We start from the raw sequence: 13477 nt of genomic DNA on the forward strand, positions 1-13477 counted from the left end.
GTGTTATAGCTTTAATTGCATCGGTAGATTTGCTGTGGATGCGTCTATAGGTCTACATTGAGACAGAGAGAGAGAGTTCCGATGAACATCAGATAGTAAGGAATGATATCCTCTGCGGAGTTTTTCCGTGCGGAGCTGTGCAGAGCTTTTAATCTGGTCCGTTCGTTTTGGATCGGACGGACTGGATTAAGAGTTCGCCAAATTTTGAGTTTTTTTAAAATTCGGGCAAGATCTGATCTAGTCCGTTCGTTTCGCACGGAAAAACTCTGCAGAGGCCAGATCGTAATCTGTCCAATGTTTTGGCTAAGTTGTCTGACTGGTGTCGAGATTTACAAGATAGTTGAAATTTATACATATATAAGTTTGTTTGCACGGAATTTGATGTATATCAGGCAATTTAAAATCAACCATCAGACTAATTTCAGTTTGATACCTGTTGAAAACCCTTTTCTCCCTTACATATTGGAGAGTGGGAGCAGTCTGATGGGCAATTGATCAAATTCGATCTAATGTCCGATTTGAACCGTCCAATTCTTATTAAGATCGTGTGCACTTGATCTGCATGAATTTTAAAAAATATTTGCGCAAATTTTAACATAAATCGAACGGTTCTAACCTAACATCAAACCGAATATGATCTGATACCCACCTCTGATTCTCTAATCTTAACACACACATAAATGGAGAAGTCCAACAAAATATATAAAGAATGACGGAATAGTATCCTCTGCGGAGCTTTTAATCTGGTTCGTACATTTCAGATCGGACGGAACAGATCAGATCTTGCCAGAATTAAAAAAAAAATTCTCAAAATTTGCGGAGCTTTTAATCTGGTCTGTCCGATCCGATCCGAAACGAACATATCAAATTAAAAACTCCGCACGGAACGACTCCGCAGAGGATACGCTTCCAAAGAATGACGGGGATGTAAAGCTCTTTCCATGAATAAAAAAAAAAAAAAAATCAGATTGGGGCCTACATAACATGTTTCCCTTAAATGTTACACTGAAAATGTTTGGGTGCCCCTCTCTTTTTAATTAGCGCATATGATGCTGCCTCCTACAGTCCTACCACAAAAAAAGCTTTAAATATGACTGGACACATTCAATGTGCTATAACCTAATATTGCACCATTTTGATTTGCTAACTCATGCTGGTCAAAAATATTAATTAATGAAAAATTAAAGATGTAATTGAAAATACATTTAATGTGGGACCGTTTGTAATAGATCTTATCTAAGAGGTTGGATGAAGCGTTATTATTAATTTTTTTAGAACAATGCAAAAGCTCAAACATATATAAAAAATGGAGATAAATTTGACAACTATAAGAATTAATAAAAAATGATTAAAATAAAAGAACTAAAATACAGGTATATTTTTTTTCAAATAGATAGTTTATATAGTGTAGAACTAGGGTGTTCTTAAGTTCACCAAATCTCTTGGTAAACTCAAGTCTAAAATCCGTCAATCGGTTATAAATGAGAATCCGAACCGTTGAAACCCGCCTACCTTACGAGTGATGCGTCTACATGTGAAAATTTTAAACATTCGAATTAATTTAGTATAAAGTAAATCGATCAAAATTAGAAGGTTAATAAATTAATTTTAATGCATTCATTTTTTTTTTAAATTTGACCGCTTGACTTTATACTAAATTAATTCGAATGTTTAAAATTTTCACATGTAGACGCATCACTCGTAAGGTAGGTGGGCTTCAGCGTTCGGATTCGTTATTTAAAACCGATTTGATGAGTTTAAGACTTGAGTAATTATCCGCCGGATAATTTGACTCCGTTTTCACCCCTGAACAAAATACATCTTCAAAACTTTATTATTCTTATAATCATTTTGTCATTTAAAAAAATAGGTCCAAGTAAATGTTGTTTTCCGCAGGATTGTTGAATTTTTCTTTTTTTTGGACATTAATGGAAATTTATGCTCAAATAATATGAGAACAGAGACATCAAACATGCCAAACAATGCTTGAGATTATATTTTCATTGGAATGAAATTCTCACGTAATTCATAGTAGTTGCAGGAGGAGCAAATGGTAGTGAGAGGAAAAGGGATTAAAGCTCCTCCTATAAATTGAAAATTTGTAAATTTGTTTATTAATTTTTGTAATTTTTATATGAATCAATATTTTTCAACTCTTTTTAGAAAATCAAACTCCACATTGTACGATGTTTTTTAAGTCTTCCTAATCTCAATTTTCTAGCAGTCCCCGTCAAACACACGGTAATAAAGCTTCAATCTGCCACGTATTATATATCAAATTTAGTGATTTAAAAATTGATTGATCATCATTAAAAAGTTTTGAAAGAATTGTTGTTGTTTTTTTATTATCATTACTTTGATCAACGACTAAATAATTCTCAAATTGTGTCAATTTATGCAAAATTTATTCAAGATATAACAAAATATAACAAAATTGTGTTTGGATATTCTTTTTCATTACAGTGAAATTCCTTTATAAAAAAAGTGAGTAAAGTTGAGGGTCAAGTAGGGGTGCAAATGGATCGGGTATCCGTAGATATATACATAACTTTTTTCATAATATATATTAAATTATATAATATATATATATACTATTCAGATACATATAATTAAAATTTAAAACTATATATGTATATGTATCTGCACGAATATTCAGATATCGAACATCTGTATCTAATTTTCAGATACATATACAAATACGGTCAGATAATATACAATCCGTTCGCACCGACCAAGCCACATTTTTTAATATTGATAATTTACCTTCATGTATACGCCAATCACACCGTAAAAAAGTTTCAATCCGCCACAGAGGATCAGTGCTAGAGGGACGGTGGGGACAGGTATGGTTGTTGTATCTTGGAGTGGGTGGGGCCGTGTGGGACCGGGACGGTGCTGGTGATTCAGTTGATGATGCAACTGCATTTGCTGTAAGTGGAAGCAACGCAATCAAATTATCAGAATCTCTTTTCCTCTTTTGAAAATCCTACTTGTACTGAACACTACAATACAATGTGTAGTGTAGCTTGCTTTTATGCAAGTTTATAGCCCATGTTTATAATTTGATCAATTGATGTTTATTTTTTCCATTACCTACAATTATTGAACTTTTTTGTTGGTCTAAATTAGATCTCTAAAATGAGGTGAGGAGTTTTATTTCAATTTCAGAGATGTATTATAGTTTATTATTTAGAAACAATTCAACAAATTTTTTTATTAAAAAACTGTTTTTAATAGCTATACTGGCCAAACAATTTGTTCAATTTTTTTTTCTAATCGCCATGCGGTCTATTTAGAAACTCTAAAGTTAATTTTAAGACTGTGAAGGTTTAAAATTTTTAGAAACTTTAATTTGTAAACAATGGTTGACAGTTTTTAAAAATTCATTCCAATTGATGGGATGGAGATACTCTTGCGTAAAAACAAATTAAAGATTACACATTTATTTATATAGTATATTAAGTAAAAATATATAAAAATAGACTTAAGATACAAAAATTATAAATCCATGTCTAATTCTAAATTTTTTTCTCCAAAATATACGTTTATTTCTATACTTTTCTCAGAAAAAAAATGTATGTCATATGGAAAATTATTATACAATTAACATTTGTTGGTCTAAATTAGATTCTAAGCAGAGTATAATTTTTTTTCCTTTACGTACAATCATTGACATTTATGTTGGTCTAAATTAGATCCTCATCAGCAGCGGAGCCACATAATTTTTATTATATATTTAAAAATATATAAAAAAAAAGCTACGGAAAACATAAAAATTTATTCCTCATCCTAATTTTTTTCCCCAAATAATACTTTCGTTTTTTATTTTTTAAAATTATAAAAATACACTTAATATTATATTAATTATAAAATTATATTGTATAGTTGAAGCGACTCCGCTGGGGATCGAACCCAGAATCTCTGGTTCCGTAGACCAGCGCCTTATCCATTGGGCCACGGAGTCCAACTTGTACGTCATTTTTTATTTTACTTATTTATCCTATACAATTATATCCGAAATAAATATTGCGGATAAATCTTTTGACATCAATAATCTTTAATTTTGACATGAATGATTCGAATAGGAAAAAAAACCTTTTATTTTGATCAAAATAACAAGAGAAAAAAAAGTTGATGTCGGAGCACTGAACGGAAATAATGGGCTAAACAAAAGATATACTCTGTGATAAGAAATTAAGATATAAGATAATTACATTCATTGTACTAAGTCCGACTAGTATGATATCGATGTCGTATGATACTGACATCAAAATTTATTGGATAAATTTCAAATGAATAATCTAAACTGTTCAAACCGATTTATTGTTTACATATATTTTTTTTCAAATTATTTTATTATTAAGTCGAGCAGTAAAAAAATGTCAAAATATAAATGCATTAAAATTAATTTAAAAACCTCACATTTGACTACTTAATTTAATACTAAATAAATTTAAAAAATTATAAATTTTGCATGTAAATGCACAACTAATGAAGTAAATCAATTTGTATAGTTTGAATTCATCTTTTAATTCAATTCGATAGATTTTGAAATTAATGTTATATAGATTGAAATGACACTTAATGTTATACTAGCCATACTCCATTATACTTGTAAATACTTGGTGACGTGTAAGTGGCATGCACTGAATGTTTGTAAACTGTAGAATTTAATTCGCCAATTATTATATTTAATGACATGGATGGATATACCGCAATAATTACAGATAACCTACAAATCTACAATTGGACCAAAGCCAAGTCGGCCAATTGTTTACAGGTTCTTTGACCTTCAACTATGCAATCCTCTCCAGTTTAATCTAACTAGAGCCACCGTGAGTTATAGCCATCACATTTTCTTTTGTTGTTACACACTAAGTTAAATTATATATAGTTAGTTTATTCCGTATGATGCAGAATAATCAATCTATATTTAAAATATAATGTTAGAAATGAGGGAATTTTTGTAATAATTTGGAGAAAATTTTATCATTACTTTGAAGAATTGTTATTTATGTGTGTTTTACTAAGTATTTGTACTAAAGATATGAGATTTTTTGTAAATAAAATTAAAGTAATGTAGACCCTCTCTTACATAGCGAGTTATATAATACTTGGAGTCTGTATATAGTAGTTTGAGTTTATTATTTCAATGATTAGTTTGTAGTTTTCAAGAATAATTTGTTTAATTTTAATAAAAACATACAATATTAATATTAACGTCGATGATAAAAAATTAACAAAATATCAATATATAGTTTTCAGGTAACAGTTGTTTTTCAGTGGTCTTAAATTGTCTAAAAACAACAGTTTTGTAAAATATTGAATAAATAATAAAAAAATTCAAAAAAATATAAAATTTGATCTCAAAGCATATTTTAATATACATATCATGTTGAATGATTTTGATCGACTGTTTAGACTTTAAAATCACAAAATTGAATTGTTATAAGATGTTGTAACTTTTAAATGTTATAAGTGGATCCCTCTTCATACTTTTTTTTTTAAAAAAAAAAAGGCAAAATGCTCATTCCATTAATCGGAATATGGATAATTACACCATCACAGTTGTTCCAATTTTTGAGTCAACAACAAAAATATATAAAAATAAATATAGCTTTCATACATTTTTTTTAGTAACTGATATAGTATGTTTGTTCAATATTAGATATATTATTTTTCAACAACTCTGAGTCTCTGACTCTTAACTGTTAATATTCTCAAGTTTGTATCAATATCACAAAACAAATGTATCCCAAATGACATCAAAATGGACATCTCCAGTTTAAAAAATGGAGAGATATGAAACACGGTAATCACCGTGCTGTGACTGCTGTCACTCCTGCACCTTCTTCCCTTACCTTTTTCAATGTACCCCTTCAGTAATCGTTAAATTCTCTCCCTCCATCTCTTTTGAAATTCTTCTTACACCTTATACCCCCTCATCCCATCTCTTTCTTCTCTTCATTCTCTTCTCTTTTCAGATTAACTCGAGTAGTTGCAACTCCAGTTACTGCAACAACTTCTCTTATACACTATCAAATCTTGAATATTCTTCAGATCAAAGCTTAAAAGAAGATTCAATTTGAAACTGAGATAGGAATATGGGGCAAGATCTGGTGGAAATAGAGCCGCGTGAACTCAAGTTTCCCTGTAAGTTGCAACAGTTCCACTTACTGCTTTCAGGCATGATGCACCATTCTTACTAGATCTCTGATTTTCGATTTGGTTTTTTTAGTGAAAAAATCGATACCGTTCCATTTGGGAAATTGTAGTTGTTCTTTACTACGATATCGATCGATCGGCGTTTTGCACAATTTCTTATCGTTAGAGTAGTTCACCGTACATAGAAATATGAATTTCGGATTGGGGTTTACCGGATTGACTCTAGTGATAATAGCTATGATAGTACTGTAAGCATATGTTTTATGGTTTCTTAGATTATATTTAGTTAAGTTTTTCTTTCGTACTTTAATTTGAGTATGTAAAAGTTGAGTTGCTCTATAGAGAGAACAACTTTATATGGAGAAACTTGTTTAAGCTGTTTTGCTATTTATGTCAGGACTTGAATCTTTCTTCAGTACACTAACAAATTTGCTTAATCTTTCTTTCTTTTTTGAAATTTGAACAGTTGAGTTGAAGAAGCAAAGCTCATGCTCGATCGATCTTGTTAATAAATCAAATGACTATGTTGCTTTCAAGGTCTCTCTCTCTCTCAACGTCTTTGTGTGTGTGTGGGCATGCACGATCTAAATTTTGAAACACACATTCAACACACGAGAAATAGTGCTAACCCTGGTTAGCTGGCTATTCCGAACTCTAATCCGTGTTTGGATGGGTGAGTAGCTGTTTGGGATAGCCGCTAACCCCTGCTATTCCGCTATCCCAATGAGGTTGGGTTAGTGGCTGTTCCGAAATCTTGAGTCAGCTGCTAAACTCGCTAACCCCACTCCCAATCCAAACACAGGTACCAGTAATGCCACTTTACCAGTACAGCCATCCTAGAATCAGGTAGCACCACATATAACAATAATTTGAAATTTTATCACTGACGAATGTATGCTCAGCATCTCGTCATTTACAAATATTATTGGGTGCATGATCAATCCTTACATGTGTTATACAGTGTATACATCTTGTATTCTTTTTTGATGTCATTAATTATGGTGTGTTGTAACAGGTCAAAACAACATCCCCAAAACGATATTGTGTTAGACCAAACATAGGTGTTATTCTACCAATGTCTTCATCTGCTTTTACAGGTTTGCAGCTTGCTATGCTTGATTTTTACATCATATAACATCTATGAAGATTTCAAACATGTAGGTTCTTAATAACATTTGCCATTTTTGTATTTCTTAAATTAATTTTTTATGTCTGTCTAATTTTTTGTTTTTTTTTGATAAAGTTACAATGCAAGGACAGAAGACAGCTCCACCCGATATGCAATTGAAAGATAAATTTCTGGTTCAGGTCACTGTTGTACCATCTGGTACCACTGAAGAAGATATCATACCTGAGTTTGTAAGCATAATATTACCTATGCAATGTTGATACTTTTGTAGGGTCTCTTGATTAGTTCTCTATTGATTTTGGTTATTGAATATAACAACAGATATTTTGTCTTGTTTGCAAATAACTCCCATTTCTCATATTGGCAACGAATAAAACAAACTTCGCAGATTTTGGAAATTACACCCTGATTTTAGACTTATTTGATTCTTCAGGCAGATTGGGTTAAATAATTGCTGTCGTACCTTTAACTGCAGAAGCTCACTATGTTTCCTAAGCACCTATTGAACTAGATAGAAAAGCATTTTCTTGAGTAAATGTGAAAATGTTATGTGCAATTAAGCAAAGGCTTGACTAAACTTTGTTTTCTGGTCCTGCTTATTGACATGTAACTTATGAATGTCAGGGAGTTATTAGCAACTATCATTAAAAGTTTGCACAGCGGTTTCTTGCTCCCATGCCTGACTTTATTTCCTTTGCTTTTCTTAACTGTGCTTGCATCATGACTTGACAGTTCTCCAAAGAAAGTGGGAGATACATAGAAGAGAGGAAACTGCGGGTGGTTCTTATTAGCCCCCTGAACTCTCCCGAACACCCGCTCCATCATGCCTCCAATGGTAACAGGTCTCCCAACCCGGTTAGCCCAAGACCTAAATATGAGGAAGTACCTTCACCAAAGGACAATCCAACTGTGCTCAGACAAGAATCTCCTGGTTATACACAGGAGTCTATTACTTTTGCAAAGGAATCTCCTGGTTTTACAAAGGAGTCTTCTATTTTTGCAAAGGAATCTCCTGTATTTTTCAAGGAATCCCCTCCTGTCTCAAAGGAATCTCGTGCTTTACTGGGCGATACTCCTCATCTAGCTGTGAAGGATTCTCAAGTTGGGTTTGTCAGACCTGAGAATTCACAATTTTCTCATGTAAGCCTTTGAGATAGTTGGTAGATGTTCTTTTTGTTTTACGGTGATTGCTATTGACTTTTGTTTGCCTCAATTTTAGGTTAGTGAGGATGTTGAGAATTTGAAATTGAAGGTCAATATTCTGGAATCGAAATTACATGAGGTCAGTTTAATTCTTGCACAACAAACTAAGGATATCGCACCAGCAGGTTAATGATGGTTCAGAGTTGACCAGTACAGTTAAAAAATAATATAACAAAATTCTAAGCTGTTGTAACATTCTGGTATTTATTGGTATATACTGGTTTTGGTTGTGCATGCACACTATGGTATATGATATGATAATGGTACTACCAAAGTTATCTTATGGGGCCTGAAAATTTAATACTAAACATGCTCATTGCTATTTTACTAGCAGTTTTTCTTTGTTTTTTCTCCCTCAGTCTATTATGCATTGTACTTCTATGATCATATATTCTTAACATTTTGATAAAATTTTCTATTGGTAGGCCGAGAAAATGATTGTTCGGATGAGAGATGAGGGCACAGTAACCGTACAAGAACGTGACACTTTACAAAAGGAAATGGTTAGTATATTTTTAAATTAATTTTGTGATCATAGCTATGTTATGTCTTTCTTTTATAGAAATTGATTGGTACTCTGTTCAGTTTAGTCCCTGCATTGTTTTGCCTGCTCAGTGTGGGTCCCGGTGAGAGGGCTCAAATTCTAATCCATGTTTGCACTTCAAAACATTTTTACCTTTTTAACTTCTGTGTACAAAAAAATTTAGATGGTGTTGTCTTGTTAGTTGTAGCTGTGGGGATGAATTTTATAGAAAATTGTCTTATGCTATAATTTATTTATAATAATAATGTTAATTTTATATTTTCTTAAGGTATCGCTACGAAAGAAGACAGGAGGCAGGACCCAAATTGGGTTTCCCTTTCTGTTTGTTGTTTACATGGCACTCGTTGGTATGGCACTTGGATACTTCGTGCATCCTTGATTTTTATACTGGCCTTGTTAGCTTATTCATATCAAATAATATCTTTCTTTTTTTCTCTGGAGAGAGGTATTATTGCTTCAAGATTAGCTCTAATACTATTTGGGTAATCAAGTATGCTTGTAAAGTACTCTTTACTTTTTGTATAGAGTAATAACAACTCATTAACAAAAATATCATGCTTTTGAGTATAGTTACTTTTCTTGTGGTACTTGTGTTTCCCAAGTTTGTTTGTGACTATTCTTTGGTAGTATGAAATTATCATCATTTATGAGTTACTAGAATTGAGGTTGGTGGTTGTGTATGGATTCTCATCATCTTATATTTAGGCGTGTGAATTAATCTTTACCTTTTTCTTTATTTATATGCAAGTTAAAAATGTAGACTGTTTAAGTAATAAAAAAAAGAGGAAAATCTTATAAAATTGAAAAAAATTAGATTGTAAGTAATTTCAGCAGATGTAGAGAAAATAAAAGAATAATAATAGGCTGTTGTTGTTGTAATATCCTCTTTTAGGTGCTGTTTAGTTTCTGCTCAGTTCGAAACCTATGTTTTTGGGCCCTACTTTTGGATAAAGGTTTTAACATGACGGTTTTGGTTTTCATGCAGTGTGCGAATCATATGCAATATTTTTTGAGTATGGTACTATGCATATTACGATTTGGCATCGTGCTACGGCTCTATATTCGAGTTTTCAAATCCTAACGGTTAATCCGAACCGTTCATCTTGTTCTCCATATTAATGTGTTTGGAGACCAAATTTTATATTTTTTGAAATTTTTTTACTATTTTTTTAGATTTATTGAAAATCACTGTTTTTGGATGGTCCAGAATTTTCAGATCAAGTGATTTTCTAAATATCTAAAAAAATAGTAAAAACATTTCAAAAAAATATAAAATTTTGTCTCCAAACACATATTAATATGGAGAACAAGATGAACGGTTCGGATCGACCATTAGAATTTGAAAACTCGAATATAGAACAGTAGCACGGTAACAACCCGTGATATGTATAGTACCATAAACTCACTCATATTTTTTTTTTAATTCTATAATCCTGTAGTGCGCAGTTGTCACACCCCGGAACAGGGGGTCGCGCAGTTTTGTTTTAAAATGCGGTTTTGTTCATGCAGATCTATATATATATATATAAAACGTTATGTTTATGTGTGTGGGCCTGATTCTATTAGTATGCGGGGGGTGGCAGGGGGGCGGCAGCCCCCTGCGAGCGTTGTCTGAGGTTACGAAGCACCGCTCAATAGAGCCCGGAGAATTTTATTTTGGAGAAGTCAAATTGCATGAAAATCCTTTAACCGACGGTCCAGATTAGTCAAATTATCATATGATTTGATTTAAAACAAGTTTGGTTCAAATCCGATTTAATTTGGCTAAGTTATACTCAAAACAGCATTTTTCAGAATCCCCATTGCGGCCCGCAATAGGGCTGTTGCGACCCGCAACACTTCCCAAAATTTCCAGCCTTTGAAATTTTCCTCTGTCTCCATTCATTGCGGCCCGCAATGAATTTATTGCGGCCCGCAACAAATTCCAAAATTCCCAGCCTCTGCACAGCACTTCTGCCTCCATTCATTGCGGCCCGCAATGACCTGGTTGTTTTAAGCTGTGAATTTTTCTCTGTCTACTCTCATTGCGGCCCGCAATAAGGGTACTGATTTTCATTCCTTTGCCAATTTTCGTGAAATTTCACCCCGTTTTCAAACCCGATCAAATCCCCGTATAACTAAACAATTATTCCCCATTCACTAGCAATTTTAATGACATTTAAAATGCAATTTCAACATTTAAGTCATAACAACAATTTAAAACATACCGTTAGGGTTTTATAACATAACACGGTTCGATAACAACCTATACATCAAAATAACCGACTACGGGTTCAACTACACATTCAAAATGGACATAAAGGGTTTGGCATAACCTATTAGCTCGGCCTATACTCACGAGTCGAGCCCGAGTCCCACTTCACTCGCGTTTACCTGCACATATCAGTTCAAAGGGAAAAATTCCCCGAGGGGAGAGGGTGAGAAAACCTGTCATTCGTTTTCTCAGTGCGGAATTTAAAGGGCTACTGGATTTGTGAGAAATCCATCACCAGAACTAAATACACTAGCAAAAAGGGTATTTATTTATTTATTCACCATTAATAATAAATGCACATGTACCGGGAATAGATTCAAACGGATTTCAATTCACATCTCATCAACATCAATCAACGAATTTCCAGAAAGATTTGGTTTCACAGATATAATATATATAAGTCTGGTTATGAGGTACAGATATCAACTATCGATCACCTCCGGCTTAACAGTTCTATTTTCTGGTTTCAAGTCATACAATTTCATCAATTCATCACTTAAAATAAACACGGGCATATTCCGCGAATATGCAACAGAATACCACTTTTCTCAAAAAGAAATCACTGACACTATCACTGAATCACTGAACCACAGTTCTACCTAAAATTACACTGCACTTCCCTTACCCAACCGGTACTGGGTTCACTAGGGCCATTCTCCAGATGCGCATAAGGGTCCTGGATGAAAGTCTAGTAGCTAGCTAGACTTTCCACTATGATACACTGTTCACTTCACACAATCAATCCAAGTCATACTGTGGTTCCACTCACTTATTCAAAACGACAGATCAACAATCGATAAACCGTACCAACATGAGAATCATAACAGTTATACAATTCAATTTCACTAATATCACAATTAATGCAATGCGGCAACAAATGCTTTCAATCAGAGATTCAACATGCTATGCACAGTTTATTTAAATCAAGCAATCAACATAAATATAATAATATGCACCGTTATTTAGTTCTACGAATAAACCCCAAAACAGATCCCGTGAACCCCCGCACCTGGTTATGTAGGGCACGTAGAGGGTCCGCGATCTCGCGACTCGGTAAGCTCGTCAATCCCGCTAGCCGTGCTCGTTAGGATCTATCCATAGGTCAATTTATTAAATTCCGGCACTTTTACAATTTAAACCCTAATCAATTTTTGGGAAAATCCGTAATTTGGAAATTTGGTTGCACTTTGGAACACGAAATCAATCAATTTACACTTTAGAAACAACAAAGGCACGGAATAATCAATTTGGTACGATTCTACGGGTTTTCACCGAAACCCTAAAAACACGGAATCGAGAAATTTGGGAAAATCCGTAAATTGGAAATTTGGTTGCACTTTGGAACACGAAATCAATCAATTTACACTTTAGAAACAACAAAGGCACGTAATAATCAATTTGGTACGATTCTACGGGTTTTCACCGAAACCCTAAAAACAAGGAATCAAGAAACGAGAATTACCAATGGAACGGATGGATGTGCGAGATTTGAGCTCCTCTTCTTAAATCTCGGTTTTCGGGCAAAACGGTCACCGGGGTGTCTCTCTCTCACTCTCTCTCTCTCTCGTTCTTTCTCTCTTGGCGGAAGCAAAGGAAAAAGGGAGGGGGCGCAGGAAAAGAAAGGAAGGAGGGGAAGAGAGAAGAATGACAAGGGGCCCCCACTTGTAAGTGGTCATTTTGCAAAATAAACCCTCCACTTGTTCGATATTGTTTAAATGATTTATATAACCCCAATTGCTCCTCTCTCTTAACACAATTAATCGTATAATTATTTTTCACCATCCACGTCACTAATTTCGTATATACGTATATATATATTATTTGATTTAACCACATATTATTTTCATTAATCTGAATTTTAAAAGTTCACAGTGTTACAGCAGTACCCAAATCATAAGTAATATGTTTTTTTTTATTCTATAGTTTGTGCGGTGTATGTAGATACAACCTCTCTGTTAAAATCTTTATCCCTAAGTTTACCCGTTCAGTTTAAAATTATTATGCTTTTTCTTTCTTTTTATTTATTATATATTTATTGCAAAAGCTTATGCCTCGAAAAAAACAATAATGAAAAGATACTACCCAGGGTCAACAGCAGGCATAGTAACACAATTCACGTGTTATTTGCGTTTAATTTTCAATTAATTTGTTTTCTGAATGTTTCCCAACGGACATCGAATAA

General features: G+C 33.3%; 1 protein-coding gene and 1 non-coding gene across 3 annotated transcripts in view; one reads left to right on the forward strand and one right to left on the reverse strand.

Moving 5' to 3' along the window:
• Positions 1–3891: 3891 nt before the first annotated feature.
• TRNAR-ACG (transfer RNA arginine (anticodon ACG)) lies at positions 3892–3964 on the reverse strand. The gene has a single exon. It is a non-coding gene; the product is annotated as a tRNA-Arg (tRNA).
• Positions 3965–5920: 1956 nt separating this feature from the next.
• Positions 5921–13477, forward strand: part of LOC144554178 (vesicle-associated protein 1-1-like) — a 76371-nt gene continuing 68814 nt past the window's right edge. The window contains exons 1-8 of one of the 2 annotated variants that reach the window (XM_078302463.1): positions 5921–6153; positions 6632–6702; positions 7181–7262; positions 7409–7524; positions 8027–8434; positions 8514–8576; positions 8923–9000; positions 9310–9628. In XM_078302463.1, the coding sequence (XP_078158589.1) occupies positions 6105–6153; positions 6632–6702; positions 7181–7262; positions 7409–7524; positions 8027–8434; positions 8514–8576; positions 8923–9000; positions 9310–9420 (978 nt within the window). In that variant the 5' untranslated portion in view covers positions 5921–6104 and the 3' untranslated portion in view covers positions 9421–9628. Of the gene's footprint in view, positions 6154–6631; positions 6703–7180; positions 7263–7408; positions 7525–8026; positions 8435–8513; positions 8577–8922; positions 9001–9309; positions 9629–13477 lie in introns of those variants that run through there. The other variant, XM_078302464.1, reaches the window with a different exon arrangement.

Source organism: Carex rostrata, chromosome 5, assembly GCF_964058835.1.
Source record: "Carex rostrata chromosome 5, lpCarRost1.2, whole genome shotgun sequence".
Lineage (NCBI taxonomy): Eukaryota > Viridiplantae > Streptophyta > Magnoliopsida > Poales > Cyperaceae > Carex > Carex rostrata.